The sequence below is a fragment of the Eleginops maclovinus genome, chromosome 21, assembly GCF_036324505.1.
Source record: "Eleginops maclovinus isolate JMC-PN-2008 ecotype Puerto Natales chromosome 21, JC_Emac_rtc_rv5, whole genome shotgun sequence".
Lineage (NCBI taxonomy): Eukaryota > Metazoa > Chordata > Actinopteri > Perciformes > Eleginopidae > Eleginops > Eleginops maclovinus.
The window spans coordinates 15,727,304-15,751,145 of record NC_086369.1 but is presented as its reverse complement, the minus strand read 5'-3'; the positions used below and the strand labels follow the sequence as shown (position 1 = coordinate 15,751,145).

At 43.4% G+C, this 23,842-nt stretch overlaps 1 protein-coding gene across 1 annotated transcript; it reads right to left on the bottom strand.

Annotated features, from left to right (window-relative positions):
* Positions 1-19,776: 19,776 nt before the first annotated feature.
* On the bottom strand, positions 19,777-22,750 carry cbln2b (cerebellin 2b precursor). The gene is made up of 4 exons (XM_063912855.1): positions 22,496-22,750; positions 21,626-22,149; positions 20,883-21,002; positions 19,777-20,806 (listed from the first exon to the last, which is right to left on the bottom strand). Exons 2-4 carry the CDS (start codon positions 21,911-21,913, stop codon positions 20,609-20,611), a joined length of 606 nt encoding a protein of 201 aa, XP_063768925.1. The 5' UTR covers positions 21,914-22,149; positions 22,496-22,750; the 3' UTR covers positions 19,777-20,608.
* Between the last annotated feature and the right edge of the window lie 1,092 nt (positions 22,751-23,842).

Genomic DNA, 23,842 nt, shown 5'->3' with positions numbered 1-23,842 from the left:
GCTGTATTTAACATCGTTAGTGCTTGTGCAAATCTAATCCAGCCATGGACAGGTGTTGCATCTTTCCCAAGTATGCTTTGCTGTGGGTGGGAGTAGTTTTGGATTATTTGCAGGCCAGTATTTCCATTTATTCCTGATGCCCCCGTTGTCTAAAGTCCTGTTGAGCTGTTTTCATGACACGTCTGTAGACTCCACATGTCCCCCTCCCTTTCTGCATCTTGTAAAACACAATTCTTTCGGTGCAGGGAGAGTCTTTTCAGCGGCACGACGGTCCATTTAATCGGAGGATACTTGAATTATGTCTGTGAGACGGTGTGGGAGAGGCTATTGTTGGGATAAATCTCCGCCTTCTCTTTGGAATCACCGGCCTGATCATTTGTCACATGGGAGGAAGGAAAGCAAAGCACCCCGAAGAGAGCAGAGGTGTTTCTGCACGGAGGCGGCCGTATTAGCAGAGATATTCTTCAGGATTATGTGCCCCTTCAACCCGGGCCAGGAATTTGTCAGCAGAAGTGCAGATATGGCTCTATCAATAATCCATGGTATTGTGTATTTCCCAGCTGATTCCATTATGGGGCTGGGGGATGACAGCGCTCAGCAACTCCATCATCTTATCCACGGGGACCAGGATCTCATAAAGCGCTCTCAACATAGACGTCTCATATAACGGGTAATAACTCCAGCCAGTTAATACGGGGGAATTATCAGGGAGAGGAGCGATGAACCCGGCAGGAAGCGGGGCGGCCGAGCCAAGACAGAGAGGAGGTGTTAAAGGAGGGGGAGGGACACAAAGAGAGTTAGGAATTGGAAGAAAAGAGGGGGAGAGTTGGCAGAAGATAAGTGGTAAAAGAGGGGGGAGGGATGTGTGTGTGTGTGTGTGAAGCAGCAAAAGTTAGAAGAGGAAGTGGTGAGGAGGAGACAAATGAGGTAATGATTTAAAAAAAGATGGGGGGTGGGGGGCAGCAGAGTGTTTCTGTCAGGTTTTGAACTTCATTGAAGACGAGCTTGGATTCTTCCACAGCAGTAATGAAGAGCTTAAACTAGTAATCTCCATAATCCACATGAAAGCTATCTGTAATTGTTTTCATTACAATGTAATACAGAGATAGGGCGGCTCTGGCAGTGGTGTGTGCGGCAGATAGGGATTAACAACAATGCCTGACAGCCCCCCCCCCTGCAGATAAAGTACTGGGAACCTTTTAAAACATACGACAGAATAAGAGAAAAGGATACTGTCTGAAAGTGTGTTACTACAAGATGTTTCATGGAGTAAGCATGACATACTCAGATATTCCATTTCAGTAAAAGCATCAAAATAAACTTAAAGTACTGAAAGAAAAATAAGTGATCATGCAGAAAGAAAGGGGGGGTGGATTTCAATTACTTTACATACTGCTGGGTAGCTTCTATCAGTGGTGGAGCAAAAATGAAAAAGTTGCCTCTAAAATTGATCAAAGGTATAAAGCAGCGTGAGGTAAAAAGTACCCAAGCTTCAACACATGAATTGAGTATGTAGTTGTATGTCAAAACAACATGAAAGTATCTTGTTTAAATGAGTACATTTTAAACCATGGATCTTCCGGTTAAATGCTAAAAATGGCTCAATTTTGTCACCCCCATAAAGCGGGAAGCATAGCAGAATTGTGTCTCTCTTTGAAGTGACAGCTTAGCACACAATTAGAAGTCCATTAAATGCCTATTATGTACATTTTGATTAAGTTTAAGAGCATCAAACACACAAAGTGGTAAATGAAGTGAAATATGTCTCTGACAAATTGCAAAGCTGTCGAAACTCAAATGTTCCTTCTGAGATCTTTTCACCACAAACACTTTGTTGTTCTGTAGGGAGTTGTGTACATTTTGGACAGCATCGTAGTTCAGATAATAACACAGAAGCAAACAAAGAGCGATGTTGTTGTGTTTTAGAAACATGATTTGCTCTTCCCTCCAGCTGCTTGGACAGTTGTGCCGTGCTTGTCATCTTTTTTCCGTGTCACTGCCCATTAAATCTTAAGCAACCAATAATAAGCATCTGGCTGCAGCCCTTTTTCAGGCCTTTCAGTCTTAAATGTGTGTGTGTGTGTGTGTGTGTGGGTGTGGGGGGGGGGGGGGGCGGCACGGAGAGGGACAGGAGGGAGGAAATAAATATATAATAATGCCACCCACCAAGCAAAGATATTCACTGTTTGCATTTCAGGGGACAATAAAGAGGGCCATCTGTTCCTGTCATTCGTGCTTTATTGTTTTCCTCGGCGGGCCACTCACTTTGGAACGGCACACCAAGCCCTCCCCCCCTCTCATTCTGCGTACTGCAGTTGTACACAAAGTACAGTCAAACCGTACACACACACACACACACACACACACACACACACACACACACACACACACACACACACACACACACACACACACACACACACACACACACACACACACACACACACACACACACACACACACACACACACACACCCCTCACCTTTAGACCCGTACAGCTGTAAGACAAGGAATCGGCTCAAAGGGCTTTTTGGTAGAAAAATCAAAGCCAAAGATAAAAAGATGCTGACGGGGGGGCATGGCTTTGGATGTCCTTCTTCCTTGTGTTGGCACCAAGGGGTCGTGTGCCAAACCAAATGTGTTTCTCTTTGAGAAGGGGGATGAAAAGCAAAGCCCACTTTATGTCTCCTGGCGCAGGAGGAAGGAGACCGTCTGTAGTGTTGGTTGGAGGAGGAGAAGGGATCCGAGGGGAGGGATCTGCTCAGCTCCCAGGATGCCTCTAAAGGCCTGGCAGCTGGACGGAGAACCACTCAGGTGGGGGGGGGTCTGTGGTGATGGAGCATGGTGGAGGACATTTATATACCCAAATATTGGACAGCTATGAATAACCTTTTCAGAGGTTAATTTCACATTCAAGACCGACTCTGTACATTACACCGCTAATCCGCGCTGCTTATTTAGGAATCCTGTCTCAAAAAATTGATTTTAAAATGATTTCATTGCCTCCGCTCAAAGAAATAGTCCGCCTACTGTTTCTGTTTTTCATGGCAGGGGTACGGCATAAAGAAACCGACTGTATATATTGTATCTGACTGACCAGAATTGAGTATTTGACTAAGTTGTGTAATGAATAAGATTCCCCCAAATTCTAACTTTTTTGCTAAGCTAAATAGTGCTAACCAGCCTCTGCATCAATCTTGTCATCGGACTCTAGAACAAGTGACCAGATAAGCTTATTTATATAAAGGTCAGCCTGTTTCAACCTGGTATTGTTTACTGAAGTTACACAACCTTGGTTCTATCAGCCAAAACATACAATCCAACAAAGCGGTTAGCACGTCCTAAATAAACAGTGTATGTGTTTTTCATCACATCCCACCTTGTAGATATAACAGCAGAGCATATTATAAAACAACGTAGGAATCATAATTATAGATGAAGACACACAGAATAAATAACATATTCCTGCTTTTAACACAATGACGTGACACTTTTATATTGTAAATTGCAGCTGCGTGGTTGTGTAACATCCCACAGGCGCTACAAGGAAGAAAACGCAGCGTGCTCTCACCAGTGATCTGACGGAAAGCGAGATTTGCAGGTGCTTTTCCATCACAGTCAGCAAGGTTAAACTCCAGAGAAATTAAACAAATTGCTCCTCTAATGCAGAGTAAAACAAATGGAGAACTTTAGTGCACATGTGGAACCCTCTTGGGTTCTAATTATGTAAAACTATAGACATCAGAAGGCACTGAATTCTTTAATGAGCACTTGAGAGAACAAAGGGAATTTAAGTGCATGTTAATAAGAGAGGCGAGACAACAGGAGGAGGCAAAATGCCACAGAAAGAATCCCTGCACATTAAATGGGGGCATTTCTTACCACCAACGAACAGACAGAATAGTTGAGAGGAATCTGTTCCTCACTGTGTTTCAATGTGCTAATAGGTTCTCCATGGAAACAACATACAGTAAATTGAGATGAATTGAGTGTCAGGGAATTGATATTCAGCGATTAGTGCAGGAGAGGAGGAGCCGGCTGGAGCTCAGGTTTCCGAAGACTTCCCCTGATTAAATGCCACATGTAGATCCAGAATCACAGGTTAATCCTCTGTCAGATCCCTTAAAGTGCCACAGTACCATTTGGATTCATTGAGAAACAAACAAGGCGTGACGTGTTGGGGCGGCTGCGTTCCACTCCGCCGGTCCGTAGGTAGGGAGGTTGGCCAATTAGCACTGACAAAGACTCCCGTGTGTTTGTGCACCACCCAGATTTCTGCTCGGGAGCCACAATGGATCGCACCGCGGGGGGTCCCCCTAATCCCCACCGTTCCACTGAATAATGTTTTAAATGCAGAAGCTGTGGTGCACCTTCACACCCTTACACCTGCTGCGTGCATGTAATTGCACACCTTGTTAAAATACCATGTGTGCATATGTTTGTGCTCGCTGTAAATACAGAGCATACATTTGATATTTTGAGAGAGAATAATGGGTTGCAGAAATACCTGAGTCCAATGTAAGGAATAAATCGGCTTATGAATGGAGCCATTTATCGCAGCAATATGCAATTTGGTTTGGCAGGTGCATGTGGTCATGTGACGCTCTGGAGGGATGGGCAATTTTTAAAAAGCATAGTGGTTTGAAGTGGTTTCCATTTGAAGTGGCTACTCTATGATTTACAGTCCACTTGTGCATTGATATGTGGACACATTTGCCTTAATATCTTTTGTCTTTTATTCCTATTTTAGTTCATATTTTTGTGCATGACATTGAGCATCATAAGGATGGATAGGATTATCATTTTTGAGCTGATATGCATTTGAGTTTGGCGTTGTGCATCTGGTCATTTTTGAAAGCGTCATGGTTAAGTCATAGTGGTTTCTGTTGGATAAGTACCAGCTACTCTCCGGTTCACAGGCCTCCAAACATGTGCATATATGCTCGGATAAATTACCCTAAACATTGGTTTAATAGTTCATGTTTTGGAGCTTGTCATGCTGAATCGTATGATCAACAAACATTTATTGCATTGCAGTTTGACATTGGGCCATGTGGTGCATTTCTGAAAGCAGGATGCAGGACCTCCTAACGGTTTCTACTGATTTCTGTTCAATAAGTAGCAGCCACCTCAGATTCAAAGGCCTACACACTGAGCACTAATGTTTGGATAAATTACCCTTAAGATCTTCTGTCTGTATTCATATAATAGTCCATATTTTTGTGCCTGAGTGGCACGTCAAATGAAATGACTAGGACTTGCAAGATCACCTCATCATTACTAACCATTTATGTCTCAAGTTAAGTAACACATCATCTTATCAAACTGACAAGCAGCTCTAACTGCACCGTTAGTTTAGAAATGGCACAGCCCACAGATTGCAGAAATGAGCATCATATTTAACATCCAAACTGTGTATTATTTGCTAAACCAGTGTGCTTCTTCATTGCAAAGTGTTACTGTTACCAATACATGCTCTAACATCCTCATATCCCACATATTTGCATATTTATGAGCCTCTCTAGTAAGTGCTCTGAGTAATTGCAATGAAAGGAGCCATACAAGAGAAAAGTGATTCAAGGCATGTGATGTGAACTCGTGCTCTGTGGCGCTGCGGTTCACTCGGGAGGAGAGGCTTTGTTTGGAGTGAATAGCAGCCGATCAGTACTGTACATTTTACAGGTTTAAACTATGTCACTGACAGAACAAGGTTACCGCAGAGAGAGACGCCGAACCGTGAAGTCAGAACTATCCTCACAAGACAAAACAACAAAATGATTCCTTAAATGTCCTTTGTGACGAGAGGAATACGAAGGAGTGGAAATGATCTTCTCCGTAGCCTCACCACAGATACATCTGACACTCTTTCTCATATTTAATTGTGTTTACTCTCACCAAGCTCAAAAACAACGTGTCCCTGTGAAGCGGTCAATGATTAATCAGTTCCCCACCTGTCCTCAAATAAAAGTGGACGAGGAAGAAAGAGTATTTCATCCCAATGTATTCAAATTTCCCAGCCCCATCTTTGATTTCAATAGTCCAAAGTGAGGTAAGCCCCAGGGCAGTGACGGCCTGTCACCCCCCCCCTGGAGCCGCTCTCTCCAGCTCCCTAATGATGCCCCTGCCTTTTGAACGGGGGAGCCCATGCCACAGCCCATCACTTAGCAGCACCGCGAAGCAGGGGGTGGGGGCGGTGGGTTGGACAGACAAAGACAGAAACACAGGGAGACAGAGGAGGGGTGGGGAAGGTTTGGTTTCTGGCAGATGAAAGATTTCTGAATTTCAAGCAGAGCTGTGGCAGATTTAAAGCCAGGACTAGCTAGCAGTGAGGCTCAGAGGGCAAAGAGGGAGCCATTTGATGAGCTAAAGTCTCAATGAGGAGCAGATCAGAGAGAGTTATTGGATCATCTGGATATTAGCTTTTTTGACACTGCATGAGTCAATCGATTCTCAAATAATGATTAAAAAACTAGCGTTTGAACACAGTTTTTATATTTTACATAACGTATCCTAGTGTTAGCCTCGTTTTAATTTTCCTTTCCTCCTTTCCCCTTTCTCTTCCTTTTACTCCTTATTGGTTATTATACAGCAAATGCATATCCAGCTGCTTTGATTGCATGAACAACCCTTTCTTTACTCAGATTTTATACATTTAGCAGGATGTTCTTATCAAGTTTCCTTGAGATCGATATTGGTTACAATTATACATTTTGAGATACAATAGAAAGCATGACCTGTTTCATTAATGCGGGGAACAGGTCAACAAGTTTTTGAATCAATAGTCAAATTCCTAATAGGGTAATTATTGATGCATTTGAGTTTTGGGATATAATCTTCCATCCATCTTCTCCTGCTTATCCGTCAGGGTCGCCGAGGTAACAGCTCCAGCAAAGAGCCCCAAACTTTCCTTTCCCGGAGACTGCGGGATTCCAAGGCGAGATATAATCCCTGGTCCTAGGTCTACCCCTCGGGCTCTTCCCAGCTGGACGAGCCAGGACATCTCCGGCCAGGTGGCATCCTTACTAGGTGCCCGATATAATCTTCCCAAACACTATTGATTTTCATACAGTCGTTAAAAAATACAGTTTGTGTCTTTATCACGACTGACTTCATTTGATTGTAAAATAATCCTGCAAAGAAATGCATTTGTTTTTACTAATAAAGGCTAATGCTAGTTCTACTGCTCATGGTGCTTTAATATTGATTGGTATTCATGCAAATACAGATGTAACTGCTTTTCATTGCAGAAGAATGACATGTTTTTACTGAAATGGTATTCATATGGTGGTGTGGTCTTCTCCCTATTAGATCAAAGAAATTGAAATACCTTATTACGTTATCTCAGTGCATTAAATCATAATCCCAGTATCAGGATATGTAAATTGCAGATTTTGCCAATTCGCCACCCTATCTTTTACTAATTGACCTAAACAGAATAACACAAATGACAAAAACCCATCAGCCTCAGCTCCAGGATTCCCTGCATTGTATAAGAATGAGGTAATTGGGGACAGCATGCTGCAGTGAAATACATATTGCATAAATGACAGGCAGTAATACAGCTGTTGTTGTCCCAGTGTCACTCTGTAAATATGAACAATCTGGACTTGGCATAATCACTGTTTATCCATTAACCCCCCCCCCCCCCCCCCCCCCCCCCCCCTCCTGCTGAATGGCTGCACACACACAGTTGGATAGCCCTCAATCACTCGGTAATTGATGTTGTGGCATTTCCCGCTTGTATCACCCCAAACAGCCTTGGATTACTCACACCTTCCATGTCTAGATCCTCCTCCTCCTCCTCCTCCTCCTCTTCCTCCTCCTTCTCCTCCTCCTCCCCCCGTCATCCCAAAGGCTCCTTTTTCCTGCAATTTTAACTTCAGATTGATTTAAGCTCTCCTGGAAGCCAATTTGGCTTGTTTGAATGCTCTTATAATCTCCTGATTTGATTCACCGGGGGACGGTTGTTGGTTGAATAGAAACAGCAGATAAAGTAAAGAGTAGCATCACACACATCGTGGAGCAGAGGAAGTACAATGTGCGATAAAAGAGGAGCAGCCTGAGGGTCGGGGAGTGGCCACGAGGACTCCCTTTCTTCCCCTGCACTTTCTCTTTTCAATTGTTAAACCACATGAATGCAGAATGAAACACCTGGGACAGAGAAGGAAGCACAGAGGGGACGGGTTGAAGCAACAACTAAAAAACAGACATGCTATTTTGAAGAATATGTATATATATATATATCAGGATTTCTGTGAGGATTAAATACGTCCCACACTGCCAAACATGGATGTCTTTTGATTCCTTCCTACCTGTCTCTAACTGAGCAGAGGTTCAACGCAGAACAGGAGGATCTTTTGATGTTTAAAGGTTCACGTATGGTGTGTTATCACCTCTCATCCCTCTGAGTTCCCGAGCACATCAGGCTCAAAGCAGGCTGGGAGTGACTAAAGGGAAGCTGGCTATGCTTTTCTTTCTGGATGAAAGCAGTGGCAAGGGTGCCAGAAACCTGAAACCAGAGACGGTTTTGATTGTCTCGTGCATACATGTGTATATGTCCTTGGACAGCTGTAGATTTCCAAGGCTTGTTGGGGGTTAGGGTGATATCCTCCTCATGCACGTTCACAGGAAAGACGGGAAAGGTAGAACCACTTGCTTTGAAACCACTTTGAATTGAAGTCAGCACCTAAAAAATGATATGTGCAGAAATGGAGAGGAGGGAAGAAAGGAGGCGCTGGTATCATCTGGAGAACCTGTGGGAGATGGAGAATCAGGGTGAAAGAAGAGGAAGGGAGACGGAGGGGGGAGGAAGACACAAAGTGTTTTGGGATGGGAATGCACTTGGGGAGTAGAAAAAAAGATGCCACCTTTTGCATTTAAAAACACTTCCAAACTTTGCAAAATAAAAGGCAGGAGTAGGAAGGCAGGACACAAAAGAATATTCACAATGCCTCTGCAGGAAAAAAAAAGCAAGAGAGAGACGGCGTTTCTTCTGCTTCCTCGCCTCTCCGCCCGGGTAGAGTCTCTCCACGTTGATCACGATTTACCGTCTGAAGATGCATTGGCAGTTGTTGACAGAGACAGAGTTTGTGATGGTAGTCGCAGTTATTCCATAGAGATAGACAAGGGAGGGGGAGGGGGGGGGGGGGGTGAGGGGGAGTCGACTCCCCTTCTTGTTTTCTTGCTGACTCTCTTAACTGTGTTTACTCTTTCAACACTGACATCCAAAGGTATGCAGAGCGGATAAAACTTTCCTGCAAGCTGAAATTTAACACAGTGTATAAGGTTAGAAAACACAAGCAAATGCACCCAAAACATTTGGTGTTAAATCCTACTAAAAAGTAAATGGAATTGGATTATGAGGAGCAATAAACACGTGTTACATTTAGTAGTTTTAGCTTAAGCATAGATGTAAATGCTCAAGATTCAAAAAGTCCATCTTTTAAGGAGCTTACTTGTCAATTACTTAAAGAGGACATATTCTGCACTATTTACTGTCTCTATTTTCATGCTTTAATGTTCAAAAAGCTCTTTATTTCTCTCATACTGCCTCTTTTCAGCCCAATCTGCTCTGATTGGCTTGCGGGCTGGCTCTGTTGTGATTGCTCAACAACTTGAAGATGTCCCGCCCCTTAGCCTATCATGTACTGTGTGTTGGAGCGCCAGCCAATAGAAGTCACTATATGTTCAGGAAGTAAACATAGGGGTCCAATTGAGGTGTGTCAGGCAGGGGGCGAGGGATTTTAGCCTTTGAAGCCCATTGGGCATTGCCCATGCCCTAAAACAATATAACACACTACAGGAAAGCTAACACCACAAAAAGTGTAGTAGGGCCTCTTTATCCAGTCTTAATTTAGAGAAAAAATACATTCAAAGATTAAACACCACACAACATCCAGCTCCTATAAAGATCCACAAGACCATTGCAAAAGACAGATACAAAAGCTTGAGTTAAAGATCCATATTTTTAAGACTAACAGATGGTGAAAAAGCCTCTCTCTGCAGTGGCACAGAGACCCGAACCCAATAATGCTGTTTTTTAGGTGAAATCTGAGAGACGCTGTTGTACGGGGCCTTATTCTCCAGGGCAGGCGAGCGCTGCGCGGAGACGCTGTGATCAAGTTTCATGTGAAGAGTCTGAGCCGTGATCGCAGGGAAACTTCAAGTAAAAACTGCAAGAGCACAGAGTGGAGATGAGAGAGGAGGAGGGGAGGAGGAGGAGGAGGGGGGGGGGGGGGGGGAGGACACACAACTGATTTCCATCAAAACAGATTGTCAAACCAGATGGGGACTGCTCGAGAAGTGGGGCAGAGTGGATGGGGAGGGACTGTGATCGGGCAAATCTCACCTCAAAGCAAGCGGATCTCCTAAGCACTGCTGTCATGTAATCCTGAATGACTTTAAATCATTCGGAATCAAGTTTTTACTCAAGAAACTGAATATTCAAGTGTTTAAAATGGTGGAACTCAGCATGGACTTGGTTATAGAGAGCAGTGTGTGTGGAGCTTCCTGGGGGTCAGTGGTGACGGCTGAGCTTAATTTCCTGGACGGAGAAGCAGCTCTGACCTTACACCTTGGAGTATGATGTCACTGCGTTGCCAATAGTGAGCTATCTGTGTGTGGTGAAGGGTGTATTGTGTTACTCCCTCCTCCTCTCGAGCCACTGCTGCTCCTGGAATGATTCTGCATGCTCCATCCATTATCACGGCGCCTCTGGCAACACCTGAGCGGGGCTCATCAGCATGCAGGCCCTGATCCCACACAAGGTCCTCCCCAAAGTGGATTGGCTTGAATGCATCTTTAAACAGGCTTTTGAGCCAACGCACGTGCCAGACTCCTACAAGAGGCACTTCCTGTCTGCCATGGAGCACACAGAGTAGACACAAGTTAATTCACGGGCCAAGAGAGGAGAAAACTGTGATCACACAACAACATATCAGTTCAGAAAAGAAGCACTCATTGAGGTTATGCATTTTCTGCACAGAAGGTCAGAGCTTCAGTTTAAACACTGCAAGATTGTAAAGTAAATGCATATTGACATGCTTTTGCTTTTCAATTTCTTGCAAAGATCTAAATGAGAAGATCTGCACCCCCCTCATGTGTTAATCATGTAGTTGAAGTCAGTAGCAGTTAGCTTAGCATAAAAAGTTCAAACATAGCATGCATCTTTCTTAATCCTCCATCCAACACTGCTGAAGTGTTCCTATATTTGGTCTGAATTTGCACAGCGTTTCTGTACGTGCTGCACCTTTGGTTAAGTTCCATACTTGCCGTCAGCCTGGTGAAGATGTTTTTCCTCATCTCGCTTGTTTTGTCGTCCATCTGCATGAGCTTTTTTTTCATCGAGCTCTCAGGGCTACTAAAAAGAAATGACCTTCCTTTCCCATTCCCTTCCTGAGCTTCTCATGTCAGTTGGGGGAAAACGAAGGTGATTATCGACAGCGAGATGAATTTCCATCCTCACTGCGGAGGACAGAATGCAGAGCCTCTCCAGCCTATCCAAAGACCGCGCTCTCTTTTTTTCTGCCCTTAAACATGCCTGTAGCACTCTTCAAGGTCCCCGATGGAGCCTCGGGCTGTGGAGAAACTCAGAGGAGCTCAATCCAATCCCTCCACCAAGCCTCTCCTTCCGTATGTTTATTATAAGACACGCTTGACATGCAGGCTTTTATTTCCTCTCCTGTGGTCGCATTGATCTGACCTGCAATTTGTCAATATAGGAGTTCTTAAAAGGTGCATGAAAAGAACGACTAGATCTAGTTCCCGTGAAAAGATATGACACCTCTTGAAATGCTACCTGTAAAACATTTTATGGAGAAATACAGGCTGCTTAAATCCTTCCCATCTCTCTTACAACACCTCTGATGATAGCGCTGGTGTCAGGACCTAAAATACCCAATAAATGATTCTCCACATGACAAAAGCACTGTATTTTAATGAGTTCCTGTGCATGGTTATAGGTTTCCACGTCTGTAAAGTTTTGTAGAAAATCCCTTGTGTTATAACGGGTGTAAAAACCACATGTAGGTGGCACTGCATGTGTCCAAAAACAATTCTCCCGCAGCAATGCGAGGCTGTGTGTGTCATTACTAACAGGAGTCCAGGAGAGCGGCTTATTAAAGAGGGAAATAATGATACCTGGGGCGGTCGTCAAGCTAAGATGTGTTTTACTGTATCTTCAGTGCAGGTGTGTTGCAGTGCATGATGAGAGGAAGGGGGAGTTTGGGGGAGGACTTTGAGCAGCACCTGTATTTCATAGCGATACAGTATCTGCTCTGTCTTGTTAGTATGTGAGGAATAATTCTGCAGGATTGTGCAGCCCGCTTGGTTCAGTCACCACAGCAGATTGTTGAAACGTTGTCGCCTGCTGACCTGACGGCACGATGTAATCTCAGCTGCCATCTCTCCTGATATATAACTCTATATGTTTGACTCAGCTGTTGTATTGTAGGGAGACTGTTTGCTTTTTAATAATGAGAATGTGATGTTTAAAAAAGGCCTTTTTGGGGGTTTTAGGGGCTTTGTTTAACCTGTATATTTTCATGCATGTAAATGGTCTGCAAAGCCTAAAATTCACCCCTGCCTTAAACGCCTCCATTGGACATTGAACATAGTGGCACTCACACTTCTATTGGGTAGCACCCCAACATGTTGTACGTGATACGCTAAGGGGCAGGACATCTCTAAGTGGTTGGATAATCACAACAGAGCCAGCTAACCAATCAGAGCAGACTGGGCTCTGGTTTCAGACAGAGGGTGAAAAGAGGAGCTGCAGCAGTATGAGAAACATAAAGAGCTTTAAGGCATTGAGACATGTCACAGTAGAGACACTACATACTGATATACACATGAAACTGATTATTATAGACATGTTGCATTATTTCCCGTTGATCTAAAATGGTTGAATACTTTGATATATTATTAATTAAGTCATAAAAGGGTTTACTATGACGATGGTAGTACACACTGTGTAGAGTAGCATGGACAGTTTAGGGTTTTTTGTTTGTTTTGCAAACTTTCAACCTCTTTTTAACCATTATATTCACAGAGATGACACTTCAATGATTTTTAACACCCACATATTTTGCTACACCTCTATATCCAGCGGGTAGTTTCTGTACTGAGAATCACTCACTATAACAGGAGCACGCTTCTTCAGACAGACTGACCTAAATGTGGCTTGTGATGATGAACACCTCCTGTGTCGTGGGAATAATAACTTGCCTCTTTGCATAAATTTGCGCCATATTTTATGTTGGGCAAAGTTCTCACTAAAACACTTCCTGTGACATAAAAAAAAAACCATCCGAGGGGATAAAATTAATATGACCTCATACTGTTTTAACTCTAATCCCCTAGATGCTTATTATCGCTGCACCTTGTGTTACATTAAAGTGAAGCCCTTTGTTTTCTTCATAGCGTGCAATCTACGGTCTATTTATAAAAGCAAGTTATAAGTAAACAGCTCACGTCTGTCAGTGCAGAGCAACAGTGCAGAAAGACGGCTTTCATGTAGTTTAGTTTGAGTATTTCACAGAGCTGTGGAAACTCTTAGATTAAACTGCATTAAAGCAACATAAAGTAGGACTCTGTTTTTGTGTTCAAGCATCTCTATGGTGACAGAGTGCAAGTCGCTCATACACTGCTGCTGTTTTAAGGACGGTTTCCATCTGAAAAGTGCATTTGTTGTTCTTATAAATGCCAAAAGCTGTTGGAAACTTTGCTAAAATAGCTCAAAAGCTATCATCACAACACATAGCAAGATAGAAAAACAGCGACAAGGCTAGCGGTTAGCATTACTTTAGCATGAAGTAAAGGTCTGTCCTTCAGGAAACACCATCAATTACTGGAAAACATTTATCCTGTGAATCCAGTTCAACCAACATCAACTTAAAAGAGGGAAGCTTTATGCACTTCTCCCAAGAGATGTACTACACTAAGTGGTGCCAGAACAGATGTGCAAATCAGTGTAGCATTAACAAGATTAAAAAGGTGTTAACAGTAAGTGAATTAGTCAAATAATGTTGCTTCAACCTTTGAGGTACACAGGGATAACGTTAAGGTAGGATGCTTTTTATTTTGCATCCTTTTTTTATTGTATATTCTGCTACATTTATATTTGCAGAGGCACAAGCTTACAAAGATCCATGCACATAAAGAAAGGACTTACACGTGACGCCTGGTTTCATGGTCCTCTCTGGTCCCACCTGCTCAGAAAAACAAATAGAAAAATACCTCAAATATTGAGTTATGTATTTCCATTAGCAGTATACCATATACTGGTTTCTCGACTGTGTGTGGTGATTGTCTATTTCTGGTTCCTGTGGCATGACATGTAACCTTATTAAACCCAGTGTCATATCCCTTCCAAACGATCTATAAAATTACCATACCCAGAATCCACACCTACACCTGTAAAAATAGTCTTATTGCTGCTGCCGTGCATGTGTATTTCCTGGTGTGTGTGTCCCAGTGTGTGTGTGTGTGTGTGTGTGTGTGTGTGTGTGTGTGTGTGTGTGTTGTCTTCTTCCTGTGCTGGTTGTGCTGAGGCACAGTTTCCCCCATTCTAATGAATGTAGTTAAACTGGTTAGATGCTCTCCCTCCCAGGCTGGCTGTGCCTGAATCTAATGTGCAGACGGATGATGTATCAAGGAGTTGTTCATTTGAGCTTCCTCTTACTGTCTGTGTGAGGCGGGGGGTGCTGAGGGGTGGGCTCGGACGAGGTTGTGTTTTCTTTGGGGAATAGCGTGTTTCAGCAGTATGGATATTGCAGGCAGTGGCAGAAGGAATAAACAGACTTTCCGTCTCCCCCCCACCTTTTCTTCAGGGATGGGCCTGCTCACAGAAGCGGTTCTGTGACTGATGTTTGTCTGTGTTGTGCGTCTATTTATTTGTTTGGCAAACAAATGCATTATTAACAAGCCACCGCCACATGTTATCCTCTCTGTGTTTTTTCCGTTTGCATCACCGTCGTTCCATTCAAGTGCAAATGAGCTAGGTCACCGCTCTACCTCAGCTGAAGCAACAAAGACTGAGGTGTAATTTCACTCAAAGATATGGCCTAGTCTTGTGATGAGGAGCAGAAATATCACCCTGAAGAGGGCACAGGTGGTTTAATGTGTCCATGCCTTGCAGACAAAATGCCGCCTTTACAATGCTCTGTGAAATTAGCACGGCCCATTTGGAATGAAGCCTATGGAAAAGGGTTTTAAAGAGGTCTGGACCATTAAAAGTGGTAATAAATCCTGACATTCAGTATGCATTTCCTTTTAACTAGAAGCCACATTAGGTATTGCATGGAGCAGGCCCCTAAGCGTCATTTCAGAAGCAAAAGGAAGCGCCTGTAGGTTAGCCCGGGAACAGCTTGAATAAAAATAATGCAGTGAAAGGCTTATTCACACACACAATTGCACTTAAGGCAATTTCAACCATAACGGGGACAAGGACTGAGAGAGACTGAGAGTTTGGAGAAAGAAACACCTTCTCTGAGGGTCTTTTCCTCTCATGCATACCAATGTATTTAACTCGTCTGCAATCAAAAGCAAAGGTTGAAACTCTTGTGAGGCTCTCTCTTTCCTTTGGCTGAATGATACAATCCACACTGAAAAGATTTTGGAGATGGAGAGAAAACCTTAGCATAAATATGGATAAAACTTGGCTTCATTAGTCCAGCTGACCCCAGTGAAGTGAACAGTGAGAGACTAAAGCAGAGTGACTCCTCTGGATTGAAGATGGATCAGGAAGCTCTTTCTAAAGGTCTCTGTGTGCAGCAGTCACAACATGTTCCCTTGATCTCGGGAGTAAATGTTGGGTCTAAAGAGGAGAGATTCTCAATGCTTTAGATAAAAATAAGGTCTGTAGTCGAGGTCAATGCAACCCTCATAATTGTGGATTCTGTAAAGAAGTGAGGAGGTGTTTCAAGGCGACCATGCCAATTTATTCATACTGCCTACCAGAGAAGTCTTTCTATGCAAGTCACAGAGAAATCACAAGTCTTTGCATTTCATTCAAGGACTTCAACAATTCCCAATGAGCTCTTTACCGATATAGACCTTTCACATTACACACTGCAATTATGTATTTGTTGACCATAGTTGTTGAACCCTACAAAAGTATCTTCGGTATCTTTTTTCCCAACTGGTCCTGTATCTGAGTGTCGACTTGCTGGGAAATAGAAGCTCTAATGTTAATTGATTCGCTTTTGAAATAGAGATTGTAGATTGTAGGCCTTGTGGATGGCATTAAGTCACGAGTCGTTTGTGTTAAAATCCAACTTGAGATGCGAGTTGTTTTGATTTCGTCGAGACTTGAATCCATGTCATGTGATTGGAATCCACACCACTGCTACATACAAAATGATCAATATTAAAAAACAAACTCAGAAATGTAGATTTATCTGAGCCTGCATAACGTCTTGGTTGTGTGAGGAGAATAAATGTGTGAAGCTAAATGAACAATGTGCATAGCAACTGGGCTCAAACGGTGCATTATGTCAGGGCGGATGAAGAGTGGAAACCTTTTCACACATTTGCTTATCCCACGAAAAGCAGAATTATTAATAAACTATTAGAACAGAATGCAAATATTTTGCGTAATACCGATCAAAGGACTTTGTCATTCACGAAAGATAAGTGTTTGTTCTGATGCGAGGAGGGAGAGGAGGATGGCACTGAGCTTGTTTGCACATTTGTTTCTCTTAAAGTGTAAAAAGACACCAGAGGAAAGATGACACTGTACCTGCCAACTATCCTCCCTGTTAAAACTGAACAAATCGCCCACTGAAGATAAGCAAAGACGACACAATTAAATGTTCAGAGACCACAGTTGCTGCTGAAATGAATGTCAAAGCTGTCTAAGCCAACACCAAAACAGTCCTATTGCTGAAATGGGTTTAATGTTTCCTCTGTGCAGCGAATTGAAGACATGTTTAGATGTTTCCAAATAGGAGCCACTTTGTTCAGGGCTGAATGAGCCGGAATTACACTGTGTGTGTGTGTGTGTGTGTGTGTGTGTGTGTGTGTGTGTGTGTGTGTGTGTGTGTGTGTGTGTGTGTGTGTGTGTGTGTGTGTGTGTGTGTGTGTGTGTGTGTGTGTGTGTGTGTGTGTGTGTGTGTGTGTGTGTGTGTGTGTGTGTGTGTGTGTGTGTGTGTGTGTGTGTGTGTGTGTGTGTGTGTGTGTGTGTGTGTGTGTGTGTGTGTTAAAACAACCTCATTAATGAATAACTGACATTCTGCGTGAGGACCAGAGATGACATCCGTCTGATGAGTGTGTTACATAATTTAGTTCCCAATGCATACAGCCCCTCCCGCTGTACCCCCCTCCCTGCTGCGAGGGGCCGGCCTGTGATCTGGTACTGCCTGTGCTGTGTCCTGGAGTCATACAATTTAAAGGACGAATCCTCAAAGGGTGTGAATCACAAGGACAATCTTTAGGAAGAAAAGGACAGAGGACGCTCCCAAAAAGGCCAAATGAGTTCAGGGCGTTTTAATGCCGTCGACAAGTGAGTATCTGCGTGTGGCCGACACAGAGCAGTTACACTCCGTCTGTGCTTCCTCAAAAAAGACTGATTGTTCTTTTGGGTAGACTCGCAGCCACATAGCTTCAAACATGAGGGACTATATGTTCAAGCTACAAACAAACAGTCCCTGTTGGGCCGAGGACATCTTGAGAATTAAATTACCCACATTTGGATAGCTCCGAAAACTCGTTCTAGATTAAACACAGAGCTCAAAGAACATCTCACACTCTAATAATGTCCTCTTGGTTGTATTTCAAATCAGATTTATTAGAATACCAAAGTGTTTTTGTTTCCACTTCTCTTTTGCTCGGACGGCTATTTTAATTATCTAAGAGGAGATCATTTGGAAACAAACTTTTCCTTCCAGCATGGGCACCATTAGCACTTTATAGGCCAATTGAACACACTCTCCAACCGGCTCTGAGTCTCTGGCAGTTTGTGCAGCTCTGTGCTTCCTGTTGCTGGCATCAGCAGGTCCTCCTCTTTGTTCTCAGCTGTGCTCTGTTACACACAGGATGAAGGTGTGTGTACATACATAAAAAAGCACATAGCCACGTAGAGAAGCAATCATGCAATCTCAGGTTTCCAGATGCTCACATGTATGAAGCCATTAATTAAAAATGCAAATGTTTCCCAGGCTCATCAGCTGTTGTTTTTCCTTCTTAAAGAACAACAATAGGTTTCTTGTTCTGTGTTCGACACAGTGCAGCGGTTGCATGTGTAAGGATTATCATTAAGTGTTGCAGTAAGGCTCTTCTGGCAGATTGTCTCCATTCCTCACAAACTAAATGTTTTCTCTGCCAATTGCACGCTGGCTTGGTTTTAAATGGTCATATTGTTTCTACACAACGACTTCCTGTTTGAATTTCTTGGTTTAGTCACTAAAGAAAATATATTTGAAGCTGCACAACCAAAATTCTTTAAGCGTTTTTTGTTTGATTTTGGTAAAGAAGACACTGTTTTTAAACCAGACCAACATTACTGCAGCGTATCCTCCTCTGTGTGCATGAAAGGTAATGCAGATGCACCTGTTTCATAATAGCTGTTTGCAAGCACACCAAAAGCCCAACGTCCTTAGGTTTAAATGTGTGTCTATAGACTCAACACTGCAACATGCAACAGAAAACCTTCACAGCAATTAAAGAAGAGGTGAAATGCTAAGTAGACGTTTGACCCATCAGCTACACTATGACCTGTAAAATTAAAAGACAACTTCACTGCAACTTCCTTCATCGTGCAGAACAGCAGGGACTGCTTTCTGATATTGAGCTGCAGCAGAGCTTTTGCTTTGGCTCAGTCCACACCCAGATTGATCCAAAACTCATCTGCAACCGGTACAGATTTCACCAAGACGCGATCAATAAAGGATGAAAACTGTTCACCTGGATTCACCTCATCGCCGTGCTTAGTAAAAACCAGCATGAGTCCCGTTTGGTTTTCACTTGGGCGTATGTTCGACAAATATGGCTTTTTTATAGACTTTTAGACTCCTAATTGAGGGCAGTTAAATACAATATATTATTATAGGTTACTTTCTCTGTATCAACATGTCTCTCTTTGAATGTGAGCTGAATTTTTCATTTAAGGAAATATTTTTGTATTAATCAAATCAAGTCAGTACTTTGCTTTGATTCAGATTCAGATGGGCCTTGAATTTAGTTTGTGTGTGTGTGTGTGGGTTGGTGAGAGGGAGGGAGGGAGGGAGAGAAGGAGGTGGTGTTATGTATGTGTGTAAGGGCAGACTCATCCAAAAACATCGATTTGTAAACAAGATGGTCCCCAAAAAACACTTTACACCACAGAGATGGGACTCTAACCGCTCTGTAAAACTACACCATCGACCTGATATCATCGGGACACACTCTTTATCATTCCAGCATCAAACCTCTGTGAAGAGAATTTGTCATTCAGTTTTGGGTTGTTGGTATATAAAAAGGAAGCATTTATCGGTAATTTCAAACTGTGGTGCGATGCGTAATGGCGATTACTTTTAGTACTTAATGCCAGAAATCACATTCTCTCCTGATGTTCCATCTCTATACGATGTTTTTCCTTATGAAGAAGTCGTGTGTCGTAAGTGCTGCTGAGTCTTTTGGAACAGCGAGTCCAACCGAGTCTTTCAGCACCTCGGACAGAGACACTGCTGAGGCCTTTAATCCAGCGAGACTCACCAAACTCCCTAAAAAATAATCCCCTTCCTTCCTATAAATGCAAAATCATGTGAAATAAAATCGATAAATGCGCGAGCCTATACAATACAATATATTTTATTAAGCGGGACATTTAGGGATTCTTCTATTATTTCCACAATGTACATTTGGTGAGCAACGTCACTGAACATTAAATCAGTCAAAGCTACGCAGATTCCGAAATGTAGAACACACAATAATGTGAATATGTACTTTATAAATCATATAATTGTTCTTTAGTAAAAGGGCTCTAAGTCGTCTCCGGAGGCTGAAATATGTCGCCTTTTTTTTCTCTTTTTAATAAACTCGTCGGCGGCCTACATTTGGCTTATTTTCAATATGTTCAGCATCCAAACGCAACACCATTGACAGCACAAAAACATAAAGTAAAAACTTCCATTCGTGCAAAAAAAATGCCTTGGGCGTGAAAGCACTTCTTCTGTTGTCCATAATTCCATATACTGCACTTGGACGGAAACCATATATTCTTTAAGGCTATACAAACATGAAATAGAGCATAACACAGTTGGCCTGTCCACTCTCCATCTTCTCCCTTGTCCGTTTTGCCCACCCGTTTGTCTGTTGGCAAAGTTTTGTTTTCCAAGCAAGGAAAAAAAAAAATCCACATTCCGGACAAGCAGTGGCCGATCATCATCATCACGATAAATCATCCAGATCGAGTAAAAGTTGACTGATGGATTTGAATACATGAAACTCCAAGGAAACGTTCATATTTGACTAGATAGTGGACGAGTGTAGGTATACAGATACTGGTCGGCTTCCTTGGCTGACAGTTGTTTAAGTTGAAAATAAATGGCATGTCATTTTTTTTGTTCGTTTTTTCTTTTTGTTTCCTCAACCTAAGCAGAGTCCCGTGCGACGTGGATCATCGCCGATTAGATTATAGAGGAAAGACTAAAAAGCCTGAGAAGGTGGAGTATTTCCATCCGCCCATTAAGGTGCCCCGCTCCAGCTTCAGAGAGACCCGGTCCTCGCGCTCCACCATCAGCAGTACTCCGTTACTGGCCGCCTCTCTCGTCACGTCCTGGTCCCCGGCGAAGGCTGATATAACCGGATAATCATTCTGCATCAGGTTGACCTGCGAGAGAGGGGGCACTTTAGTCTCAGGGTCTATCAGAGGCCAAACACAGACTATTTGTTTCATGAGTGCTCACCTGTATGGTTTGTCTGTTGTACACCTTCACCACGTGAAAGCTGAAACTATAGATCCCCCTCCTCGGAGCCAGGAACACACTTGCTTTGAGATCGAAATGGTTGCCGATGTTCACTAAAACCTGTGACCAAGAAGGGCATGACATGAGATATGTATTTATGTAACCATCTGCATGCTTCATTTAACACAGCAGCTGGATTTATAGCAATCTTTTTTGTTTGTTTTTTTGTGACTTTAAGGAGAGGCAGTCTGATTCTGGCGTGCCAAATGTCTTAAGGCTGCACTTTGGGATGGTTCCAAATTTGATGCGTAAAAGAGGCTGCTGTCCAAAGACCTGAGCCGTGACAGCTAAGTGGAACATCCGAGAAAAGGCAACACAAAGCACCTGTCAATGCAGCCGAGGCCTCGACTGTGATCAATGATCCTGCATGGATTAGCCTACCATTCCCTTTGACAGCGCGTCTCTGGATCGCGCCAATTACGCACAGCATCCAATGAATCATTTTCAAAGCAAAACAGGATTATGCTCTTAAGGTTAGAGATAGGCTACTCAGGGCTCAGATCACACAGAACGTGAGCAGTGATAGGAAATCAATGAAACATAACCTTTAACAGGTCCTGCTCGCCTACGGCGAAAACATGCTGGAGATAAATAAATAAAAATGGTAATGGAGCTAACGTAACTGATTTATCTTTCGACTTTTGCTGGAATTATGTGAGTGATAAATTCAATGAACATCTGACCTGGTCAAAGTAGATGGTCATAGACGTGTTGCTCATATCTGACGGCTCGTGGTTGGTTCCACGCACCGCAGAGAAAGCCACCTTTGCACCAGCGGAGCGGACTGATATGCCAAGTGAGGAGGTGACCCCTCCGTCCGAAGAGGGGTTCGAGTCGCACACCACGAGACACTTCCCTTCCAGCACGATGGGCTCCGTGTCGTTCTGGCCGAGGCAGAAAGCCACGCCGGATCCCAAGAGGAGGACTAGTGCCAGGGAGGCACAGGGTCCCGGGCAGCGTGCGGGCACCATGGTCGGTCCGCTGATCCCGTGCACACTGATACAACCCGGCAGCCCCTTGGAGGTTTGTTAGTACTCGATCACCTGGTCCAGAGTTCTCTTCCCTCTCTCTCTCTTTCTCTAGCTGTGATGCTCCCTCACTCTCTCAAAAAGCCTCTGACACAGACGCGCTCGGGCTGTGACTCCCCTCCCTCCTGGGCGTCTTAGTTGATTTTGGGAGAGTATTCAGACAACTGTTGTTGTAAATCCTGATGATTTAAGACACAAATCCAGAATGCTTGTATCAGACAGCAGTGGGAAAAACATTTCGCATAGTTTAGACTTTAAATTTTAGTATTTTCTTTGTGCGTAAAAACGGCAATCGTGCGTAAAATGAAAGACAGTCGCTGCCAGGAAACACCGTATCTAAAAATGCCCATCTTTCATTTGTCCCTTAATTATCAAATCAACTAATTGTCCTACTGTAACTAAAGGCAACACTTGCTCACCATGTCCAAGGAAAATAATGTTAAAGCCACCCCTTTCCCCTCGCACTTTATGGTGAAACAAGCACTTTGCAGGCATTTCTGTGGAGAAAGGTAAATCACGACCTACCTGTGCTATCCATACCGCTGTAATGCGCGCTGCCTCTCGCAGACTGTGAAGTGAGCGCTCAGATCGCTGGTGCTAAAACAGCAAGAGTCTCTGGGCTCCCTTTCGAGGGACAACTCACGCCCATTCTTTGTGTGTAGCCACTGCAACAGGACTCCTCTCTACAATCCTGCTATTAAGAGCACATGCGTGGACTTATGGCTTTGTTTACATATTAATCAGTTCGATGTAGTGAGCCCGGGGCCCCTGGGGACTTCATAGATCACTGCCTCTCATATGTCTGTCATTTATATGCTGTGAGTTTCTCATGTCAATCCCTGAGTAATCTGAAATGAAGGGGGTTGCAGCGCTTAACGCAGCTGTTGCATGGCACATTCAGCATGCATGGTGGCCTATATGTTACTAATTTGAGACTTAAACAAGCGTTTCCACGAGCCCAATAAAGATACTTGTGCGCCATCCAGTGGCGGATGTATCTCCTGCAGAGTGTTAATCGGGATAAATCAAAGATTTAACTAAAATAACACCCTTCTGTGATACCTGCTGGAATGTTTGTATTTCAGCAGATAAATTCACATGCACATCACATCTAACAAACACCCCATAAGCAAGTTGAGAGCACGGTGATACTTGAGAAAATGCCCGGCCCTTCACAGAAAATGTCCCGCACCTCTCTGCTCAACCCTTGGCCTTTCTTTTCAATCCCTGACATGTCATCATCCTTTGAAGAGCCGTGTAGAGGGTCCCTATCACAGCCCAACACCTCTGAAGAGTCTGAGAGAGGGCTTCAGAGGTGGTGAACCTTCACTTTATACCTTTAATGAGCTGTCATTTCCATACGAAAAGATATGCTAACTGGGACATTATGCATGGCCCTCACATCTGCAGGAGAACGCACCTTTTAGTCTTAGACTTCAGTAAATACTGGGAGGAAAACTCTCCTTCAACATATTTCTTCAAAGCTGTATTTTGAATGCATGAAAGCAAAGTGGATAGGCGGGGAGGACAAATATTTTTCCTTCAGATGTCACTATGAGTACACTTGAAAAGCCTCGACACAAATACAGAATTTGAGGCTTCCATAAATACAACGTTCTGTCATCCAGGACTTGCAGTGCATAGAAAAGATGTTATTTTAGACTTAAACGTGGTGATCCTTCCCCCCTTTTCTCAGCCGCGTTTGACAAACATTGCACTGTCAGTGCTTGCTGCCAAACCATGCGGAAGAGTGACATCAGGTATCCAAGAGCCACAACTGACCCCAGGCCTTCAGAAGGACACACAGCTACAGAAAACATCAAATGTCAAGTACAGGGGACATGCAAGGGGAAGGGATGTGGCCTACATGGC